The sequence below is a fragment of the Heterocephalus glaber genome, unplaced genomic scaffold (assembly GCF_053883595.1).
Source record: "Heterocephalus glaber isolate CG9 unplaced genomic scaffold, H.glaber_assembly_v1.0 deba00001649, whole genome shotgun sequence".
Taxonomy (NCBI): Eukaryota; Metazoa; Chordata; class Mammalia; order Rodentia; family Bathyergidae; genus Heterocephalus; species Heterocephalus glaber.
The window spans coordinates 202,246-216,178 of record NW_028258401.1 but is presented as its reverse complement, the minus strand read 5'-3'; the positions used below and the strand labels follow the sequence as shown (position 1 = coordinate 216,178).

The 13,933-nt window shown below is 48.1% G+C and overlaps 1 protein-coding gene across 1 annotated transcript in view; it reads left to right on the top strand.

Moving 5' to 3' along the window:
• The window catches only part of LOC147822368 (uncharacterized), a 105,238-nt gene that overhangs the window by 18,100 nt on the left and 73,205 nt on the right, over positions 1 to 13,933 (top strand). Inside the window, exons 3-9 of the mRNA XM_087196989.1 lie at positions 54 to 141; positions 923 to 1,100; positions 2,953 to 3,093; positions 8,534 to 8,676; positions 9,779 to 9,943; positions 10,896 to 10,972; positions 13,087 to 13,293. Coding sequence (XP_087053115.1) covers positions 9,936 to 9,943; positions 10,896 to 10,972; positions 13,087 to 13,293 — 292 coding nt within the window. The 5' untranslated portion in view covers positions 54 to 141; positions 923 to 1,100; positions 2,953 to 3,093; positions 8,534 to 8,676; positions 9,779 to 9,935. The remainder of the gene's footprint in view (positions 1 to 53; positions 142 to 922; positions 1,101 to 2,952; positions 3,094 to 8,533; positions 8,677 to 9,778; positions 9,944 to 10,895; positions 10,973 to 13,086; positions 13,294 to 13,933) is intronic.

The following is a 13,933-nucleotide window of genomic DNA, read 5'->3' as shown; positions in this document are numbered from 1 at the left end:
TGCTCTACTAATGCCTTTTCCAACAACATCTTCTCTGTCATCAACTTATTCAGCTTCTTCAACTGGCTGTGCATGGCACTGGCGATCATCGGCATGATCTGGCTCCTCTTCAAGAAGCCCTAGCTGGAGCGGCCCATCAAGGTGTGGCTGGCCTGGGTCCCCTGCAGCAGCAGGCAGCGCGGAGCATACTGGGATCCTGGGGCCAGATGGCCTCTCAGACCTGGGTTGTGCAGTCTTCCTCTAGCGAGGACGGGGAGATGGTGCTTGAAAGCACATTAGACTGCGGGGTCCGTTAGTCCAGCTGCCTGTGCATAAGCACAGGCATGCCAGGGGTGGCTGGCTGGCGGCTGGCAGCTCCTGTCACCCTTCGGCACAAGGCCTCCTCCCTGTCCTCCACTAGTGCGACAGGAGAGCCTGGTCCAAGGGTGTGAGCAGGTGACTTGATGTCCCGGGCCCCACTCCCTGCCTTCTAAGCATGGGCCAGGGCTGGGTATCACGAGCTTTCAGGTGGCTGTCAGTGTGAGGCCCCAGGGAGAGCCTGAGAGAGGGCACCCGGCACATCTGGCAGTGCCCCACCTTCATGGGGACCAAGGGCTTGGGAGCAGATACCAGCGGAAGGCACTGCCACACCACCATGCTGCCCACAGCGAGGGCACCCTTGGGCGCTTCCCCTGGGAACCTGGGCCCCAAACCCCAGTTTTCTCCCAGGTGGACTCAGGCCAGGCAGGGCAGCATAGTCCCACAGCCCCCAGCCCATCTGTTCCATCAGCCCCCTGTGCTGAGTCTGGGGGAGCCATGCAGGGCATGGTCTCGCCTTCCGCTGGTCACAGCCGCTGTCCTGGGGGCACTGGAGGACAGGCAGGGCGCCAAGCGGCCAGGGGATGGGGCTCCTGTGGGGATGACACCTCGCCTTCCTGCACAGGTGAGCCTGGCACTGCTGGTGTTCTTCACCCTGGCCTGCCTGTTCCTCATTGCCGTGTCCTTCTGGAAGATGCCCGTGGAGTGCACCATTGTCTTCACCATCATCCTCATTGGGCTGCCTGTTCACTTCTTTGGGGTCTGGTGGAGGAACAAGCCCAAGTGGCTCCTGCAGGGGATCTGTGAGTGTCAGGGACCTCGTCCCCACCGAGCGCCACTTTGTTCTACTTCCTCTACCACTGAGCCGCACCCCAGCCCTCTTAGGGTTTCACACAGGAGATTCCTGCTGGGACTGTGACTTTCACCTAATAAGACTTACAATCCCTGAAGAAGACAAATTGGGGTGCAGGGCAGGAAGGCAGGATCCTCTGCAGAGGCCAGGCAAGGTTCCAATAGCTCCTGTTTCTCACGACACCCCAAGAGCAGAGCAATAGGAAAGTTGTTCCTCAGCACAGCGGCCTGACCTTATTCATGAACCCTTTCTGGCCTCAGCAGGGACTTGCCAGGTTCCACGTGGCCTCAGCTGAGGCTCTGCTGCCTGCCATTTGGGGGCCCTGAGGAGCCTGGGCCTCACTGTCTGAGCATCAATACTTCACTTGGGTGACCCAAGCTCAGCATGGCACCGGTGGGGACTGTGATCACAGGGCATGTGCTACTTCTGCCTAAGGGACCTGGTGCCAGGCGCCTGCTCAGTTCTACTTTCTGCTTCAGCCCAGTCATGCAACTGGGAGGTGGTGACAGGGGTGAGGGGATTCTTTTCAGGTAGTTCCTTTAGAACTGGCCTGCCTCCAAGCCTGCTTTACAAGCACAAGATCCTGAGTTCAATCCCCAGTAAAGGGGGAGGGGAAGAATTGCCGTGCCAGTTACACATATTTCAGGTTCTTCTGGCCTCAAACAAAGAACTGGACAAGACAAGCCAAAAATGGTGCCAAACGTTTATTTCAAAGATGGAATAAGAACCAAGAGAGATTATGTAAAGGTGCAAATTTCCAATGACGTATGTCATATTGTATACCTAAAATGTACCAATAAAATATGAAAATGTTAAAAAACAAAAAAAAGAGTGAAAGATGGTCTGGGGATTTAGCTCAGTGGTTCCAGCAGCTGCCTCGCAAGCCCAAGGTCCTGAGTTCAATCCCTGGTACCTAAAAAAAAAAAAAAAAAAAGTGAAAGGTGAAGGAGCAAGGGAAAAACTGACTCTGTAGAGTGAACTTGGGCTGAGCAAAAGAGGAAAGTTGAAAGGGAGCAAAAATAAAGGTACATTCTGGTCTAGAAGGCAGGGTGGTTTACTATGAAGATAGATGACAGGGGCTCCTTCTGGTGTCTGTCTTTGTCATCCACATCTCATACTGGGTCCTGCGAATTATTTGGCACCATCCTGGGATCTTGTAGTTGACAGGTCCTGCCTAATTCCCCAATCAGGTTTTTTTTTTCTTCTTCCCAATCAGTTTTGTGATGCCCTAATTCCTGTCACAGGATGATGTGATGAAATCCCGAGGCACAGACTTGTCACTCAGTAAATTCCATCAGGATGCCTGTAGTTTTTAGTTCTTGTTTTGGGGTTTTTTTGTTTTTTGTTTTGGTTTTCGTTGAGACAGGGTCTTGTTATGTAGTTCAGCCTAGCTTTGAACTCACTTTGTAGCCCAGGCTGGCCTCGAACTCACGGCAATCCTCCCGCCTCAGCCTCCAGAGCGGTGGGATTACAGGGGTGCACTATGTCCAGCATACCGCTGTGGTGTTTTTTGTGTTTTTTTTTTTTTTTACTGGTACTAGGGATCGAACTCGGGTCCTTGAGCTTGCAGGGCAGGCGGCAGAAACCCTGAGCTAAATCCCCAGGCCACTGCTGTGGTCTTGATGACGCTTTTATTTTTAAATATTTATTAATTCATTGATATAGTCAAGTGATATCTATCATATCTATTCCATCGTTCTATCACCTATTTATATCTATCTCTAACCTATCATCTGTACTGGCGATTGACTCACAACATCTCCACTGAGTGGATTCCACAGCACTTTTTTGTGTTTTGGCAGCTGGAAGTGATGCGCTTTCCGCGCGTGTGCCCCGCCCATCGAGCCCCCTCTTGGGAGCAGCGCACTGCTCTCCTGTGATGACGGCCGGAGGTGGGCCGGAAGGGCCAGAAGATGGAGAAAATGGCCGCAACCATGGAGAAGGTGTGGAAGCGCTCGCCGAAGGATGGGGTGAGCAGGGGGCCCAGGGTGCTGCAGGCTGGCTTCGACAGCGGGAACCGTTGGGGCTGGACGGGCGTGGGGCGTGGCACCTGGCACCCGCCAATCGCAAGGAGTGGGAGCCCCGATATCTTCTGGCCTGGCCGCCCCGGCTCCATATGTGCCTGGCCGCGCTCACCTCGGGCCCTCCGCGCCCCGGGAAGCGCAGCCCCGCTACCACGTGGGCTTTCCCTGTCCTGCATCCGGGCATGTCTGAGCATTCTGCTCGCTCGCTGCCTTCTGCTGTGAGGCAGGGTGGTGGGAAGGGTTAGTGTGGAGGCCCTGGGGGTGAGTCTCGCTCCTCGCGAGGTGTGCAGTTCGGGAAGAAGGCCGTGAACCCTCTGAGCCTCTGTAAAGAGGGAAAGAGTTCTCGTGGCATCCCTGAGGAGTGAGCATCATTTGGTTTAATAACCGAGGAAGTCACTGGAACAGTTGCTGGTGACCCCACTGTCCAGTCTTCATTCCCTTCTCTCCCTTCTCACTGCAGACCTGCAGGCGGCTCAGTGCTGTCCTGGGGGTTGGGTGTGGTGTTTTCTGTGGTGGGTGCTGTGGGCCTCCCTCACCTGGGGATCGTGATGGCCAGCATTTATTGAGGGTTTGCAGTGTGCAGGGCATCCATGCTGTCTGGACTTTGATCTTCACAACAGTTGCCATTCCCCTTGGACAGATGAGAAGGCAGAAACTAACAGGTTACATAGCTCAGAGTCATACAGCCACGAAGTGGCGTGGAGCTGGATTTTGATCAGATGTGGCCACATTCCTTTGTCCACTTTCTTCTGAAGGTGCTCATTTCTCCTCTACCTAATATGTCAAATAATGGGGTTGGACTTTTCCTTTGAACTCGCTTCAGGCTCTAACCTCCTAAGGTTCTTGACCAGTTAAGTGCACAGACTCTGCAGCCAGAGGCTCTGGGTGTGACTCTCACCACCATAAGCAGCTGGATGCCCTCAGAGGAGCATCTTGCCACTTGCCAGATGGCACAGGAAGTCAGTTCAGCTGTGTGGCATCCTTAGAACAGTGCTTAGCGCAAAGAAGGCACTAAGCTAAATGTGAACTGTCTTTTTTCCTTATCTTCACAACTCCCAGTAGGGCCTGGTTCTTAGGTTCTTCCTCAAAGGAAAGAGAGCTTGTGTGGCCCGGGACTTTGCATACTGTCTTCATTCTGCAGGCAGACCGTTAGATTCATTGATATGCCAGGTCCAAGATGATAATATCCTTTTCTCAAAGTCAGCGATGTCACATTACACAACCTGATCACTGGAGTGATAGCCCACTATTTGACACTTTGGGAATTATTAGGGAGAGAGGAATCTTGGAGTCAGCTGGGAATCTTGCTACCACAGAATCACCTGATTGGTGGTCTCCCTGTCCCAGCCTTTGGCTGCCTTTCCAGCTCACTGCTGCAGCCACATCGTGCTCATTCTGCTGTCTCCAAAGTGCCACTTTCTTACTCCTTTATTGCCTTTGCTTCTGTTGTAGTCACTCCTTAGTGGTTTCTCTTCTCACCTAGGAGAGGCTGTCACTGACTAGGACATTTGTGTCCGGAAGGCCCTGCCCCTGCTCTGTTTGCTCTGCTGGTGATCAGGAGGCTCAGCCAAGGCCAAGGGGATGGACTTAGAGTAGGAGAGCAAAGTGTTCTTGGGGCACAGGCATCACAATCTGTTGAGATTTGTTCAGGCTGGAGGTATGTGGAAAGGCTGCTGGGTCAACTGGTGAGAAGTGGAAGAGGCACAAATTGAGTGCTGAGCCTGTCCTAAAGAGTGACAGCTGGCACTCCTCCCCTTCACTTTTCACAGTCATTGTGGTTTATTTGTAATGTGTACATTTTTGAGTGTCTCGGGATACTCTTTTTGTACTGACAGGAACGGGAACTACAGGACCCAAGGCTCTGGTCTCAGGTTATATTGCTTGACTGCAGACTGCATTTCATTACTTGAGTTTTCTAACTCACAGGGATCCTCCTGCCTCAGCCTCCCAAGTGCTGGAATTACAGGTGTGCACCACCGTACCCATGAAAGCATTGTTGAAAAGAGAAAGGGTCCCGGGTAGAGCAGTTGGGAACAGATGGTCACTTGGTAGTACAGAGACATTGATTTGATGGCCTAATGGTTCCACATGAGAGGAAAACTCTTAGTGTTACTAATGTACAGAAGAGCAGGCTTTAGTGAAGTGTGAATGCCTCATCCTAGCTGGGATGTATATGACCAGTGTGAAGCACTCTCGAGATTTCCTTCAGGCTCTGCCTTGAGTAAGAGGTGCCGGTAAAACAGCCCTGATTTAAAGAGAACAGTCAAGGGCAACCCACTTACTGATCCCCCTTTTGTCTCTCAGACAGAAGCTATCTTTCTTTCAATAAATTTTTCCTACTCAAGTAAATAGATAAATAAAAGAACAGTCACAATTCCTGACTTGGTGACATAGAGTCTATGTACTGACAGTGTTTACTGCGATTTTTGTTTGTCCTAAATGTTTACCTGGACCTGTGAAGGAAGACAGCCACCAAGGTAGACTCCAGGTCCCAACAGTAGTGGTGGCAGTGTGTGACAGGAGAGGATATGGAGAGGGCCAGGAAGACAAAAGCAATGGCAAGAATCACCTCTTGTCTCCCATTTAGACCTGTCTGTATGCAAAGCTGAGGATTGGATGCAGTTTCCAACACGAAGGGCAAGTTGTCCTACCTGTTGTTACCTATCTGGCATTTCTAGGCCCAACTGAAGAGTCATGTTTTTTTTTTTTTTTCTTCACAAAAACCACTTTCATATTCTGGGCTTCTTCAAAAGTAACACAAATCCACCACTCCTATATAGTTCTGGAAACATTAGCCACAGCAATTAGACAAGAGAAAAATAAAAGGAATAAAGATAGGAAAGGAAGAACTTAAACTGTCATTATTTGCTGACGATATGATACTCTACATAGAAAACCCAGAAAACCCTGCCAAAAGACTTCTAGACTTAATTGACAGATTCAGTGGAGGAGCTGGATACAAGGTCAACACTCAGAAAACAACAGCCTTCTTGTACACAAATAACAGACTCACTGAGAGAGAAAGTAGGGCAACAATTCCTTTCACAATAGCGTGCAAAAAAATGAAATATCTAGGAATCAGTCTAACAAAGTAAGCAAAAGACCTCTACACTGAAAACTACAGCACTCTGAAAAAAAAGAGATCATAGAGTATATAAGAAAATGGAAAGACATCCCTTGCTCCTGGATAGGAAGAACCAGTATAGTGAAAATGGCCATATTTCCAAAACTGCTACATAGATTTAATGGAATGCCAATTGAAATTCCAACAGTATATTTCACAGAATTACAGAAAACAGTCCAAAAATTGATTTGGAACCAGAAGAGACCTAGAAAGAATAGCAGGAGTTCTAGGCAACAGACATGGCTGGGGGTATCACAATCCCCAACTTGAAACTACACTACAGAGGTACTGTGATAAAAACAGCATGGTACTGGCAAAGAAACAGTGGAATAGATTAGAAGATGCAGAAACAACTGCAGACATGCTCAGCCATGTCATCTTTGACAAAGGAGCCAACCATCCCCAGTGGAGGAAAGATAGCCTCTTTAATAAATGGTGTTGGAAAAACTGGATTTCAACCTGCCAAAGATTAAAATTTGACCCATATCTATCACCATGCACTAAACTAAGATCTAAGTGGATTAAAGATCTAAATATTAAGTCAGAAACACTAAACTTGCTGGAAGATAAGTTAGGTGGAACTCTTGAAGACATTGGCATAGGAAAAGACTTTATGAACAAAACCTCAGTAGCATAGGAACTAGCACAAAGAATCAACAACTGGGATCTCATCTCATTAAAAAGCTTCTGCACTGCAAGAGAAACCATGAACAGAGCTAAGAGACAACCTACAATGTGGGAAAAAAATTTCAGCAGCTGTACCTCAGACAGAGGACTACTATATAGACTACATAAAGAACTTCAAAAAATCAGAGCCTCCCCAAATTCAAAGGCCCAATTCAAAAATGGGTATCTGAAATGAACAGACATTTCTCAGACAAGTAAAAGCAGCAATTAAACATATGAAAAAATGTTCAGCATCACTAGTCATTTGAGAAATGCTAATGAAAACAATACTGAGATTCCACCTCACCCCAGAAGGAGTGGCTGCTATCAAGAAATCAACCAATATCAAATGTTGGTGGTGTTGTTGTGAGAAAGGAACCTTTCTCCATTGTTGGTGGGAGTGCAGACTGGTGCAGCCACTGTGGAAATCAATATGGAGATACCTCAAAGAACTAGGACTAGAGGTCCCATTTCACCCAGCTATTTCTCTGCTGGGTGTCTTCCCAAAAGAATTAAAAGAATCATACCACAGCGATGTATGTGCACCCATGTGTATAGTGGCACAGTTTGTAATAGCTAAAGCTTGGAAACAGTCCAAATGCCCATCAACTGGAAACTGGATAAAGAAGATGTGTTTTTTTTTTGTAAAATGGAGTACTGTACAGCCATAAAGAATGAGAAACTAGAGGCATTTATAGCTAAATGGATGCATATTGAGGTCATACTCTTAAGTGAAATAAATAGGACACACATGTGTAAATACCGAATAGTTTCTCTAGTGTGAGAAACTGAAAGTGTACATAAGGATTAAAATGAATAATTGATAATGTGAAATAGGAAAAAAAGACCCAAAGGTGTAGGGGAAGTGGGAGGGGTAGGGGAGAGGAAAGAAGGGAAAGGAAAAATTATGAGAAAAGGAAAAAATGGAACCAAAGTCTTTGTAAATATTGAACAGTGGAGAGGGTGGAGGGAGGACAGGGAATGGGGAAAAAATAACCAAGGTATATCATGTAAAGGTACAAGTACCCAGTGATGAATGCAAATGTATTGTATTCCTAAAATGTATCCATGAGAATTTAAGGGGAAAAAAACAAAGTAGCACAAATCATGCTGCTGTTTTTGTTTTTGTTTTAGTTTTAGTTTTCCTTGAGGTGGGGCTTTGATATATAGTTCAGGCAAGTCTTGAACTCACTATGTGCCCCAGGCCAGCCTCAAACCCACAGCAATCCTCCTGCCTCAATCTCCCTAGAGCAGGAATTACAGGTGTGCTCTACCACGCCTGGCTAAATCATGCTTTTGATCAGTAACCAGCTGAGGGCCCAGGAATTTGTTTTTCTTGTGTCCGTATGGTGGTCTCTGTGGTCCACTGCCAGTACCATGGTCTCTGGCTGTGTCATGAGCAGGATGTCCCTGGGTGACCACATTGCTGTGGTAAGTTACAGGAAGAAGACATGAGTGGGCTGGGAGTTTTGTGGTGAAGGATCAGGGAGAATTTATCTGAGGAGCTGCTGTCACAAAAGACCACAAACTCACTGGTTTAAACAACAGAAGGAACCATGTCTCTTGCAGGAGCCCAAGCTGAGCCCACATCCTGAGAAACCAGAAATGAAGGTGCAGATGGAAGAGAGAAAGTCAGCACAAGTGGATGAGAATTCCTCAGAGTGGATGAAGTCGTGGCGAAGCAGGTGGAATGGGAAAAGGTTAGCAGGAAGGTGAGTTGGATGAGAAGCAGCAAGGATGCTGAGGATGGCATATGTCCTCCAGCCTGCCAGGCACAAGCCTGCAGTTCGGTCAGGAGGGAAAGGGATTCCACAGGGGATTTGTGCACCTGGCCAAGGAGCTCCCCTGGGTGGACTCAGAGCAGGATTATGTGACCTGGAAGCACCCGGTCCAAGGATGGGAAGAGAGGACTGTGAGGGCCTGGCCCAGGCCCCAGGGACTAGAATTTGGAGCTGCCCTCATTGTAGATGCCTGCCAGGTGAGTGTGAGTGTAGAAGGAATAACTTGGTGGGAGAAGGTGGAAACCGCACCTTCAATTGTTCTGCTATAACTTAGGGAGGTGAAGGACAGGGGACTCTTGCCTCAGAACTAGTGAGATTTGTCTGTCCTTTACTCAATCTTAGCCGGAGGCCAAGAAGCGATCTCCTGTCCTCCTCCACTTGCATTAGGTGAAAGTTTGCCCACAGCATCTCTCATGTATTTGGTAATCGCTCAGTTTTTCTCCCCCTGTGTTAAAACTTGGGAGTTTAGATAACAGACTTTCTCACTTTCCCAAAGCTCTGAGAGGGAGAACACTAGCAGTTTGAACACCATGTGGCATTTACCCTGCAGTAGGGGTGTGGCAGCACAGAATGTGGTGGACAGGGCGGAGATGCTGTGCCTCCGGACAGGAGAGCAGCAAAGGAGGCCCTGAGCACAGTCCTGGTCCGGTTTCAGCAGAGCTCGCAGGTCGATGTCAGCAGGTGGGGTCTGTGTGGACAGGCTGCTCTCTCAGGCAGTGACTGTTTACTCCTGGAGAAGGAGCCCATGGGTGACAAGACACATGTGCAGAAATGTCCTTGTGATGATGGGAGGTTTGCAGGCACTTTGGTGCTGTCCTTGAGTGAGTGCAGTTCAGATCTGAGGGGCTGGGGCCTGAGCTGGGAACTGTGCAGACAGAGACAGAGAAATTATCACCTCAGCATCCCCAGAGCTCTCAGGCAGGGAAACCAGCAAGCGGTGGGCAGTGACCATGGGCTCCTTGGACAGGGGAGCTGTTGCTGGGTGGGACTGCATCGACGTTTGTGTTGATTCTCCGTCTGGCTTCTCCCACAGCTGCAACACCTGTCTGAAGTTGGTAATGACTGTGACCTCTCAGAATATCATGACTTCCTGGGCTCAAGGTTGTCTGAAAGCCACTCACATTGCTCAAGTCTGAGGATGAAGGTGACCTCACCAGTGTTCCCTGACTGTGTTTCCGTCAGCTGCAGAAATGAAGAGGCAAGTTCAGTAAGACATGTTGCCCTGATGTCCTTGGCTTTGTCCGATAAGAGCTTTTCAACTTCACTCTTCTCTCCATGCATGAAGACAAATTCAATACCATGTGTAGTCCTAGTACTATAGTACTTGTTTTATCTTCAATTTTCAGATAAAATAGTGCAGCAGTATTGAAAACAATTTTTATATTTGAATTTGCAAACATAATGAACAATGTGTGACTGACATCCCAGTTTTCTGATGCTCCGATGATTGGTAAACAATGTTTGTTCTACTAAAACAAGAATCAGCTGATATCCCTATTGTGCTCCTCTTGTTGGCCTTATCAGATATAAAAGCTCTACTGATCTCCAGAGCTTAGATCTGCAGCAGTTCAGCTCATGCAGTGCGTTTGCTGCCCTGTGCTTAAACACTGCTGGTTACGCAGGGGATGCAGAGTTGGGCATGGCAGCCCTTAGAGGAGCTTCATGTATTTGCACCAGGGTCACTAAGGACTGTCAGTACTGTTAGTGACAGCATCTCTCCTGGACAGTGCTGAGCCCACCCTGGAGAAAGGGAAGAGAACAGGGAGGGGGCATAGCCCTGGGCTCTCTGCCTCCCGAAGCTTTAGGATGAAAGGACCCTGGGGAATCTCTCCAGTGAGTGTCCTACAGGTGAGGGTTCACACTTCGCATGGCTCCCATCTCTGGTTTCCTTTCACAGATAATGGTTAGATTTAGCAACATCAGGAGAAGCCACTGAGACATGGACTGCAGAGCCTCAGTTCAAGATCCTGCTGAGAAAGTGAAGCAGGCAGGGGTCAGTGTGGGATAGGGGTCCGTGTCGGTATCAGAGTGCATTGGTGGCCTTCAGTGGTGGTGATGACTCCTGGAAAGGCCTCTGTCCCCAGGAGTCCCGATGACAGCCCCAGATGCCAGATGACTAATCGAACCACTCCCTTCCTCTAACCTTACAGGAAGGTGAGTCCTTTGCCCATGCAGCCTGCTGAGAAACATGGCTGTGACTCCGGAAAGAAAGAAAACAGATCCCAGTGTAAGTGACAGTAGAAAAAGCAGTTGTGTATAAAATGAGCAGATGATGGATAGAGAAAAGGACTTTGGTACCGCCAAGGAGCTGGCTCGGGTGAATGTTGTGTGTTAGAAAAGGGTGTGTGGTGCAGGTATGACCCATTAGGCACTAAATTTGTAGCTGAGGGTCTGAAGTCATCTGCACTAAGTTTATCCTCTACTTTTTCACCAATATACTTCTCTCATGGAGGCCCAGGATTTCTTCAGAATCTGAGATCATCTGAAAACCACTGGCATCCCGTGGTGTAATTGGAGGATGGTGTGGGGTGAAGGTGGCCTCCTTCTCCAGTGTTGATCCAGTCCCCTGTCCTTCCCTTGGACATGGATGCTCTGTGGTCCAGGATCACACCTGTTGCCCCCCGAATCAGGAAGTCTGACCACTAACCTGGAAAGTGTTGGCCATGTGAGCAGAGCATCTCTGCAGAAGGTGCAGGCTCATGATACCTAGGTGGGGATGGGTGCTGAGAAAATACAGGTGCTGAAAAAGCCGCCCACCTCAGCCTTGGTGTCACTGGGCCCCATGGCACATGTGCACTGAGGCTCATCACCAACCAGGCTCCTGGCCATAACTTAGCGCGTTGTGCTCATGGGATTCAGCCGGTCAGCAGCTCTCGGTTAGCTACCACGTGTCTATCAGTGGTGTCCAGTAACAGCTTCTGATGGGCCGTGTTTTGTTCCAGTCCCCAGTGAACTAAACGCAGACATACAAATACCATTCTGTTTACCTGTCTTCCCCAAACCAAAACTCCCAAGTATTCAAGGTTTGGTACTGAACTATTTTTAATCACGTTGACAGTTGGGAAAAGTTCTTGTGGGGATAAGATGTAATCCAGAAATCACAATTTAGTGGCATTAAAAAAGACAACCACAAAAAGCAATCCAACCTAGAGGAGAAGGCTAAGTGGTAGTGACATCAAACTTAGCTATGGGAAAAGCCAACAGTTTTCCCACGGAGAGAGAAGTAGCCAACATAAAAAGGACATATCGTAGCCGAGATAATATTGATGAATACAAAAAATTAAAGCCTTACTAATTTAGTAATGTCTCTGTGTCATGTGATGCTCTTTGTTCTACACGTTTCATGGGTTTAGAAATAATGGATGATGCGGGGCATTGTGGCACCCAGCTGTAATCCCAGCACTCGGGAGGCTGGCTGAGACAGGAGGATCTCCATGAGTTTGAGGCTGGCTTGGGCTACGTAGCTAACCTGGAGGGGGTGAATATTCAGAGAAAAAAAGTCCTGATAGTTTGACACATTTACATTTCCTTAGCTTTACAGTTTGGATGTCAACAAAACCCCCAAGAACTGTTTTAATGATAAAGAAAGGACAAAGTCACTTCCAGACTACCCTAAAGAAACTGTAAACTGTTGGGAAACAATTTCTGTTTTGATGGTCTTAGACATGAGAAGTGTGAACTCTTTTGAGAAATATGCCTACTTTTTGGGGGAAAGTGGTTGTTGGGATGAGCCCGAGGGTGCACAGGCTTTGGGGGTGGTCGATGAGTGAGTGGGAGGTCCTCATATGACGGTGGGGACTTTCTGAAGCCACGGGGGGGGGGGCTCGTGTATGAGCACAGCCCTGGCAGCTGGAAGGGAGGGGCTCCTTGGAATTCTGTGTCCTCCCCACTGTCCAATCCGCTGCCTTTAATTGTCAGCCGTTGCCAGGCACCCTGGGCCATAACTGCCTCATTCGTGTCTAGTCTGAGCCTCGGGCAGTACCTTCTGCTCTGAACTCGGATTCTGGATACTTGTTTTTATGGTGAAATTCTCAAGTGTTGTGAGGTGTTGATCACCTTGTTCCCAACAGTGAGTTCATCAGTGTAGTTATTGTCCTCCTTCATTCCTGATCTAACCTGTTTGATTTCCTTTTTGTTGTTTCCTGAGACAGGATCTTGCTATGTAGTTCAGGCTGGATGTGAACTCACTACATAGTCCAGGCTACCCTCTAACTCACACCAATCGTCCTGCCTCAGCCTCCCAAGTGCTGGGATTACACACTCCCGAGTGCATGTGTCACCGTGCCCAGCTTGATTTCCTTTGGTTTTAACCCAGGTTGTGTTTGGACTTCTTCTCCACAGTCCTTGGATGTACATCTACTGCTACCGAGGTCACCATGGCAGTACCACTCAGCCCCAATCCAGGGGCTGAAGTGAATGTTGTGAAGTTCAAGGAGTATAAGTGCTCTTGGGAGGGAGAGAATGAACTGCAATTTGAAGACTGCAGATCAAGTTCTGTTAGACCTGAAGCAGCTCTCGGCTCCCTAGACACCAAAGTGCAGAAATGTGGTGAGTTGTGTAGGTTCACAGTGAGCAGGATGATAAATGGTTCTGTTTTCTCTCCACAAATGAAAAATAGTCTCCAAAAGTGATTCTTTTCTTCACTTTATCGAAATTAATTTACCTTCCCATATTTGTAGAAAGGTAGAAGTTGGTATCTTGCCCTTCATCTGGATGGAAAACGGGCTCAAAGCATTTACCAGTGTTTCCCAGTTCAGAGTGAGGAGTGGGGTGGGACCCAGTCTGAGCCTTTTATGTGAAAAAAACATCACAGTGGCTCCTTGTCCATGAACTTAATTCTTTCCACAATTCTGCTCACAGGCCAAACTGGTCACTAACCAAATCAAATTCAGTTGTTAGGTCCGGCGTTGACTTTGTGGGAAAATTTGATTTGGTTCACGACCAGATTTCGATTCATTCAGTTTGTGACCAGAATCATGGAATGAATTAAGTTAGTGAATCTAGGTACCACTGTTTCTTGGAAGCCACCTGCATGCAGCTGGGTGACATGAGTGGAGGCTGATCCAGTGTTCAGGGAGGATTTGTGTTTCTCTTCTATAGTTCAGCTGTGTTTTTCGTGTGTTCTAGCTGTAGTTGCTGCAGACAAAATTCTCCTGTGAGCTATTTATTTCTGTCTGCTCCACTATCC